This window comes from Sinocyclocheilus anshuiensis, unplaced genomic scaffold, assembly GCF_001515605.1.
Source record: "Sinocyclocheilus anshuiensis isolate Anshui unplaced genomic scaffold, SAMN03320099.WGS_v1.1 scaffold564, whole genome shotgun sequence".
Classification (NCBI taxonomy): Eukaryota; Metazoa; Chordata; class Actinopteri; order Cypriniformes; family Cyprinidae; genus Sinocyclocheilus; species Sinocyclocheilus anshuiensis.
The window spans coordinates 181,962-190,937 of NW_015557086.1; the positions used below are offsets into that span (position 1 = coordinate 181,962).

Here is an 8,976-nt window from a genome sequence, read left to right on the forward strand (position 1 = left end):
AATTGTTGTGTGTGTTTCTAAGGTACCTCTACAAATTGCGGGATCTTCATTTGGATGGAGAAAACTACACAGAGGCGGCTTATACACTTCTGCTGCACTCCAGACTACTTAAGGTCAACAAATACACAACCATTTAGTTCTGTATCTTCATGAGGACTTCTGTTATTTTCTACTGAGCTAATTATATTTTTATCCACTAAACTTAATCCTCACAGAAACATTTTTGCATTTTTATATATTCATTAAAATATTATTAATCTTTGTCCTCATGGAGAATATATTTTCAAGGAATTTTGTATAATATGCATCTCATTAATAGATAAACAGGTAAACAGGAAGTGACGTCCAGTTTTGGCTCATTTCAAGTTTGACTGTCTTTGAGGGGACATTTGGATTATTTTTATTTATTTTATTTCAATAATGAAAATAGGATTCCATTTCATGATTCCAATCAATGTTAACCCTGTTTATCTAATAATGAGATGTGTATTGCGCTACAATTCCTTGGTTATTAGTTTCTAATTAATCATCTCATTGAGCATCACCTGGCAGTTTTTCATGGCCAAGAACCAGCTATGTTGTCTTAAGGGCATGTAATAATCTTGTTTAGGCTGTTATATAATGTTATGTGTTTGCAGTGGTCAGAGGAGCAGTGCACCCTTCAGCTGGACTATCAGACGCTTCAGTCCCAGCGGCAGCTCAAAGAAACGCTCTACAACACCATCATCAGCTACTTTGATAAGGGAAAGGTCAGCTCATCTTCACATGGACTGATTCATATTAAATAGATGTGACTGGATGTTGAATACTGACCTGATGAATGTTTAACTGTGTATGTATGTGTGTGAACATGATTTGTGCGTGTCAGATGTGGGAGGAGGCCATCACTCTGTGTAAGGAGTTAGCAGATCAGTGCGAGATGGAGGTCTTCGATTACGAGCTGCTCGGACAAAAACTGGTAATGCACAATAAACTTCATAAAACTTCACAAACTCCTAATTTTAAATTATTTTGATCTATTTATTTATTTTTACATTTTTGTTATCTTTAGTTTTCTATGAAGGTTTTGCACTTTTGCATACTATTATATTCTTGGTTTTTTTATTCTTTTTTTCCCTATGTATATATATATTTTTTAGTTTTCTTTTATTTTTATGCACTTTTGCATACATTTTATTGTTTGTTATATTATTCAATAATTTTTATTTATTTATGTTACGAACTCCCCTGTCTAGGGTAGAGAAGGACCAGATGAAATTAAATAAATAAAGAATTCAAATGAACTACACAAATTGTACGTCTTCAGAGCCCCTGTCTCCCGTCCCAGCACTGATTCAACACCCGAACCATAAATCAAGCAAAAAATATTTATTTAGGGAACATAGGAAAAACAGTAACAAAGAAAACGGAAGATCTTACATGGAAGCAATTAAATTCAGGAGGGGGTAATGGCCAAAATAACAAACAAAAATAGGTGTAACTATTTTAGTAAACTAAATAACCTAAACACAAAATAACGATGCAAACAAAAGACAATATTAAACCTACCTCCCTTACTACCTATAAACAGGAGAAAAAGTATATAAAACAAATGGCACCCACCTCCCTACAGCTACCTTCAATTAAAATATAAAGTATTGAGAAAATAGCGAAACAAAACATGAAACAACTTGCCCTGCACTCAGGGGTTCAATGAAAAGAGTCCTATAACAATCAACAACAAAAAAATAAATAAATAAAGGAAACCACACATCTGCGACAGGGACTCTTTGCAAGAGAGATGGCAGAAAAACCTCCCGCTCCTCAAGCACTGGAAAACTAGCCGGCTTTTATGGTAGGGCACACAGTCGCAAGAGCGAATCAGCAGAGGTTGACACTCAGGATCGCTGGTTAACAACAGGTGTTGCTACTTAACCTAGGAAAGCAGAAACAATAGAGACACACAACAGGCATACACAAGAATACGTACGATGTCGTAACAATTTACTTTTATAATTTTTTTCTTTTTGTCTTTTTTTACTTGTATATTTTTATTATTTAGTTTTCATTTAATTTTCTTTACACTTTTGAAAATATATTATATTATATTATATTATATTATATTATTATATTCTTAATTTTTTAAATTCTTTTTACTTTTTTTACCTATGTATATTTTTTTATTTAGTTTTCTTTTATTTTTATGCACTTTTGCATATATTTTATTTTATGTTATATTATTCAATACTTTTTATTTATTTACTTTTATACATTTTTTTCTTTTTGTCTTTTTTTACTTGTGTATTTTTATTATTTAGTTTTCTTTGAATTTTCTTTACACTTTTGAAAATATATTATATTATATTATATTATCACTTTTATTTTACTTACACACACTAAACTGTCCATATTTTAAAAGTCTTCTAGCATTATTTGGTCTTTTAACTTTTTAGCGTTTTGTCCCTTCGTTTATTTCATCCGTTAATTCCTTTTGCAGAATCAGCAGGCCAAGTTTTATGAGAACATTATGAAGATCCTGCGGCCCAAGCCGGACTACTTCGCTGTGGGATATTACGGCTCTGGCTTCCCTCAGTTCCTCAGGGTCAGCATGTGTTTATTATTCTCAGTTAATGCTGGAACTGTATTACTAACAGATATGTAATGTAATCTAGATTATGATGTTTTGTTATATTTGATTTCAATAGAATAAGGTTTTCATTCACCGTGGGAAGGAGTATGAGCGCAGGGAAGACTTCCAGAGTCAGCTGATGAGTCAGTTTACCAGCGCTGTGAGACTCAACATCACCACAATGCCTGGAGACGACATTAAAAACTCCAACATGCAGTGTATCCATCACATAGACTGTGTATTATATTATTTCACTTTTATTTTAAAGACACATACTTTCATATATGTGACCCTGGACCACAAAACCAGTCGTAAGTCGCTGGGGTATATTTGTAGCAATAGCCAAAACTGCATTGTATTGGCCAAAATGATAGATTTTTATTTTATGTCTAAAATTATTAGGATATCAAGTAAAGATCATGTTCCATGAAGATATTTTGTCAATTTCCTACTGTAAATATATAAAAACTTAATTTTTGATTAGTAATATGCATTGCTAAGAACTTCATTTGGACAACTTTAAAGGCGATTTTCTCAATATTTTGATTTTTTTTTGCACCCTCAGATTCCAGATTTTCAAATAGTTGTATCTCGACTAAATATTGTCCTATCATAACAAACCATACATCAATGGAAAGCTTATTTATTCACTGGTTTTGTGGTCCAGGGTCACATATTTGAATATAAATGGTCGGTCTGTTGTTCTTAACCGGATCTGGATCAGATATCCAGTGTTTTACAGTCCAGCCGGTTCTTGAGATCCCGCCGCGTCTGAGGAACAAACCAGTGCCTGATCAGATCATCAAGTCAGTCTGCAGAAAACACAAACCACGTTCATCTGTTCACCTTCAACACACGTGAATCTGTAGTGTCCGTGTGTCATGATCTGATGCTGTAAACTCTTTCTCTTCTTTTCTTCTCTTGCTTCTTTCTGGTGATTCTGTAGTTTCTACAAGTCGAACTACGTTCAGCGGTTCCAGTACTCCAGACCTGTGAGGAGAGGGAAAGTGGATCCTGATAACGAGTTTGCTGTGAGTCAAAACACAGCATTCAGCTCTCATCGATCTCTACTGTTCATAAAGCTAATTAGAATTATTACATCCTAAAGATGCCTTTTCACTGTCTGTGACCTTCAGATGTACACAAATACATTACAGATTTACACATTTAATTGGAAAAGCCTTTAGTGATACATTTTCAACTTAATGTCAGTACCAGCAAGCATTTAGAATCAAGTTAACTTGATAATTCTACTTTCGTGCACAAAGATTTAATTAGAATGCATCACATCTACTTGGACACTTGAACAATGTTTGAAAATGACAACTCATCCAAAGCTCAAAAAATGTTGCCAGATCTCACTAGTAAAACAAGCCAGTCTGTTCTGATCAAATAAGCTCCAAATAAGACGAAATAAATTACCCAGTTTGTGGTTTTTGGGTGTGTGGAGGCATTTATAGGTCAAGGAGAATTATTGGATTTTATTTAAATGATTTATTGCAGCATAGACTCATTCAAAACACATTAAACATGACTAAATTGCACCTTGCTGCAAAGAAAATGTAATTTCACTAATTATATTCCAAGGCTAATTACAGTATTCCACATATACAAGTGGCTGAAAGTATTGAATAAATCTGTCCAGTGTAATTTTAGTATTATTATAGCATTTATTAATTAATAATATAAATATATTAATTTTAGAAATTTTACATGCTTGTCATTTCTATTATTTTGTTTCTATTTAGCTTTTATTTATTATTTTAGTTTTAATTTGAGTGATTTTAGTGCTTCAACTTTAACTTTTTTAATTCAATACTGTTTATATAACCATATACATAGAACAGTGTTAATGTATTATTATTATTATTATTAATGTTTTTAATTTTAAGTTAAACTAATTTAAGTTTAATTTCATGTGCTTTTGTCACTTTTATTAGTTTAGCTTTAATTTATAATCTCAGTTTTAGTTATAGTAATTTTAGTACTTCATCTTCAACTTATTTTATTTATAGTTTGTTGCTAATGCAATGTTTCTGAGCTTTATTTAAATTAACGAAAGTGATTTTTAATTGTTTAAGTTAATAACAACACTGAGTCTGTCACATAAACACTCACACATCTATGTGGAAGGAAAACTGTTCATCATTTATGCATCATTGGGATCATGAAGGAGCTGAGAAAGACAGGAAGGAGACAAAAACTATGGCGATTAAATAATGACATTATGTAGCGTGCCGTTTGAACAGCAGGTGGAGATATTTGACCATTTCTGTTAGTGATCAGTCACACTTCACTGTGCAATGAAGCCAAGCACCAGAAAGCACAAAATATGGGACTGTATTTTAGGGGGAGAAAAACCCCAAAAATCAAGTCACAACAACACTGAGCTCATTGATATCAATGTTTCCTGGTCAGGTTGAAGAGCTTTTGCTTTTCCAAATGCATTAAAACAATGACACACACAAACTCACTCATTAATGGACACTGTTCTGTCCTTAATGTCATGAGTTGACTGTCTTCTCACTCTTTTCTCTCTCTTCAGTCCATGTGGATTGAGCGCACCACATTCATAACCGCTTACAAACTACCAGGAATCCTGCGCTGGTTTGAGGCCACTAGCATGACCCACGTGAGTCTCCGTCCCCGTCAGTCACACTGAAATACATTGAAATACTTGTGTACTGCGTACTGTGCAGTGTATACTGGATAGGACTTTTTAATCAGTGTGTTGGTATACATAACAGTAAACATAAAACCGTTTTATAGTTTTAAAATATATTTTTATACTATTTTTTGTTTCTATAATTGTATAGATTTTTTTAATTTGAGAGAAAATTTGCATTATGCGCATAATTAAAAAAATACTGTAAAAAATTGTATGAGTACTATGTCAAGTCATAATTATTTATATAGCACTTTTCACAATACACATTGTTTTAAAGCAGCATTACAGAAAATCAAGATGTTAATGTTTATTAATCTTAATGTCTTCATGCCTTGTAGTCGCATTTAACAGATCAGTGCTGGACTACATTTTGCAACAATATAAACAATCAAGCAGTTGAGATTTGCTATATGTGACCCTGGACCACAAAACCAGTCTTAAGTGTCAATTTTTCAAAATTGAGATTTATACAAAAGCTGAATAAATAAGCTTTCCATTGATGTATGGTTTGTTAGGACAGATAGGACAATATTTGGCCGAGATACAACTATGTGAATATCTGGAATCTGAGTGTGCAAAAAAATCAAAATATTGAGAAAATCGCCTTTAAAGTTGTCCAAATGAAGTTCTTAGCAATGCATATTACTAATCAGAAATTAAGTTTTGATATATTTACGGTAGGAAATTTACAAAATATCTTCCTGGAACATGATCTTTACTTAATATCCTAGTGATTTTTGGCATAAAAGAAAAATCTATCATTTTGACCCATGCAATGTATTTTTGGCTATTGCTACAAATATACACCAGCGACTTAAGGGTCACATATAGTATATATTGTATACATACTGTATGTATGCGGAAAAAGTTGAACATGCTTATAAATCCAACCTTGTATAAAGAGCTGTGCGATAATATAGTTTATAACAAAAGTTGAGATGCACTGTCGTTGTATGTCATCATATTATTTGATTGATTGATTTGCATTGACGAGCGGATATGTTTATATGATGTAATAATTTGTGAATATTTCTCTGTCAGACGACGGTGAGTCCGCTGGAGAACGCCATCGAGACGATGGGACAAACCAATGAGAAAATCCTCACCATGATCAACCAGTACCAGTGTGATGACACTTTACCCATAAACCCCCTCTCCATGCTGCTTAACGGCATCGTGGATCCCGCCGTCATGGGCGGCTTCGCCAAATACGAGAAGGTCAGAAAGACACGGTGAGAAAACAGAGAGAAGCACTGAGAATAGATGCTGATGTGTGTGTGTCTTTCTCCAGGCGTTCTTCACAGATGAATACATGAACGAACATCCTGATGACAGAGACAAACTCACGAGACTCAAAGACCTCATCGCATGGCAGGTCAGAAACATCGGACCATTTGTTTGTGGCATTGATGCTAGAAAACTTGTCATGTCATGTCTGGTTAGGACAGATGGTTAACTGTTGTTTGTCTCCTGTAGATCCCGTTGTTGGGCAGAGGAATCAGTCTGCATGGAAAAAGGGTGACTGATGACCTTCGACCTTTTCATGAACGCATGGAGGAGTGTTTCAAACAGCTGAAGAAGAAGGTGGAGAAGGAGTACGGAGTGAGAGAGCTGGTAAGGATGAAAGTCAGAAAGCAGAAAGAGAAAGAAGGAAGTGGGAGGAAAATGAGTCAGCAGTCTGCATCCTGATTTTTTTCCTCTTTTGTAGCCGGATACGGATGAGAGACGATCCACTCGGCCACGCTCTATGCTGCGCTCGGTTCGACAGTCTATCTGCTCATTGGCTGGATCTGAATGTGGAACGCCCACTAAGACACACCCAGAGAGGTGACCACGCCCACATGTGTATCTATAACATGCTATGATTATTCCTGCAGTTTATGTGATGATATGGATGCTGTGCACAGTATGATGATTTTCTGTATGCAAAGTGTCAACAGTTTTTGACAACTGCATGGATTTTTAAAATTATTATTTTATGTTGTTTTATTTTACAATATTTTATAGAAATATATAAAAGACAATATTTGTTTAAATATTTATATTTTAATTATTGTATTAATATTTGTTACTAATATATGGTTTTATTTGTTTTATTCATATTTATAAACATATTTTGTTTTATTATTTTTTGTGTAATATTTATATTGTAATTATTTTATTAATATTTGTAATTGATATACAGTTGTATTTGTTATTAATATTGTTTTAATGTTGACATTTTAATAATTTTATTATTTGTTATTAATATATTGGTTTGTTTTTATTATTTGTTTTCATCTTTATATTTCAATAATTGCATTATTATTTATTATTAACACATTGTTTTATTATTTTATTAATATTTGTTTTATTTCTGAGATGATGCTAAATTTAAGTATTCAGTGTGGCAAGGTCATGTGACGACAATGTAGCATAATACTGTTTGAATTGCTTATCATTGCATAATGTGTTCTGTTTCACATAATATTTTTAAAAAGTAGTAGGTAGTATACAGTGTGTACTCTATTCCAAACATAACCCGTGTCTCTGTGTCTGTCTGTAGCATATCTCCGGACAGTGGCGTTCCTCCCTCTCCGTCCATCATCCCTCGTTCCAGTGGAAGTGTCAGTGTGATGGATGAGAGTGGTGTTGAAGTGGAGGTGAGGATGATGAAGATGTTGCTGTGACATGTTTCGTCTAATCACAAAAATGGACCAATGATTGCAGCTCTCCATGATGAAATAGTCATGCTCAGGTGACTCTTTCTGTTCTTCCAGGTGAAACTGAGGAAATCCAAGAAGAAGAAGAAACCCGGTCGTGGCAGTATGATCTTCATCAGTGAGGAGAAAGAGCGGAGCAGCACCCTCGACAAACGGGTGAGACAAAGAAAATACAGGATAGATGTTACTGTATGTTGGGGAAAAATACATAAATACATAAATATAGAAATAAATCAATATTTGTAGAAAAAATAAATACATCGAAGAATAAATGCAGAAGTAAAATAACAATAAATTATTGTGGAAGTGAATAGCTGATACAAAATACAGTACTTGACCCGCCCTGTGGTGCGATATAATACTCCATTTAAAATGGTATTAAATAGCATTTTACTATTTTATAATGCAGTGTTTATGAGCTCATATTAATTGAAACACTACATGGAATATTTGTACTTTAAAAGTTGATGTATCACACCGCAGGACCAATTAAAATGAAGTAGTGAAGGCAAAATGGTGATTAAAAATAGAAGAAAAATATTTTTTAAATGATGATCATTTACAGCACGTAAAATATACAAATTCATGCAAATTTTAATCAAATATCTTAATGTTGTAATTATTAATTTATTTCATTGATTTTATTTAATAAAAACGATTCAGACACATTGAAACACATTTACTCCATAAGTTAATTAATTTATTCTTTTTGTAGGTTTATTAACCTGTTTGTGTTTTTATTCCGTAGTGATTGTAATGATACTATAATGATCTTTACTCTCTGTCTCTCTCTAGCTTTCCAAGAAGCAGGAGTTTCGCAGTGACACGAATCTGTCAGAGCCGAGTGAGAGCAGCAGCGGCGGCCTCGTCAACTCCAGATCTCTGCCCACTATTACAGGTACAACATAGGGTTGGGCGATGTCTGCAAAATTGGCATCGGACGATGTCTACAGTGAAACATCACGATGGACGATGGACGATGACATCGGCGGGGGTGG

The 8,976-nt window shown here is 33.8% G+C and overlaps 1 protein-coding gene across 2 annotated transcripts in view; it reads left to right on the top strand.

Annotated features, from left to right (window-relative positions):
* LOC107677012 (dedicator of cytokinesis protein 2-like) overlaps positions 1-8,976 on the top strand; it is a 117,484-nt gene that overhangs the window by 101,928 nt on the left and 6,580 nt on the right. For both annotated transcript variants that reach the window (XM_016471791.1, XM_016471790.1), the window contains exons 35-49: positions 23-113; positions 639-749; positions 869-958; positions 2,477-2,581; positions 2,685-2,826; positions 3,333-3,414; positions 3,555-3,639; positions 5,154-5,240; positions 6,318-6,494; positions 6,568-6,651; positions 6,753-6,890; positions 6,985-7,103; positions 7,822-7,918; positions 8,036-8,134; positions 8,774-8,876. In XM_016471791.1, coding sequence (XP_016327277.1) covers positions 23-113; positions 639-749; positions 869-958; positions 2,477-2,581; positions 2,685-2,826; positions 3,333-3,414; positions 3,555-3,639; positions 5,154-5,240; positions 6,318-6,494; positions 6,568-6,651; positions 6,753-6,890; positions 6,985-7,103; positions 7,822-7,918; positions 8,036-8,134; positions 8,774-8,876 — 1,610 coding nt within the window. The remainder of the gene's footprint in view (positions 1-22; positions 114-638; positions 750-868; positions 959-2,476; positions 2,582-2,684; positions 2,827-3,332; positions 3,415-3,554; positions 3,640-5,153; positions 5,241-6,317; positions 6,495-6,567; positions 6,652-6,752; positions 6,891-6,984; positions 7,104-7,821; positions 7,919-8,035; positions 8,135-8,773; positions 8,877-8,976) is intronic.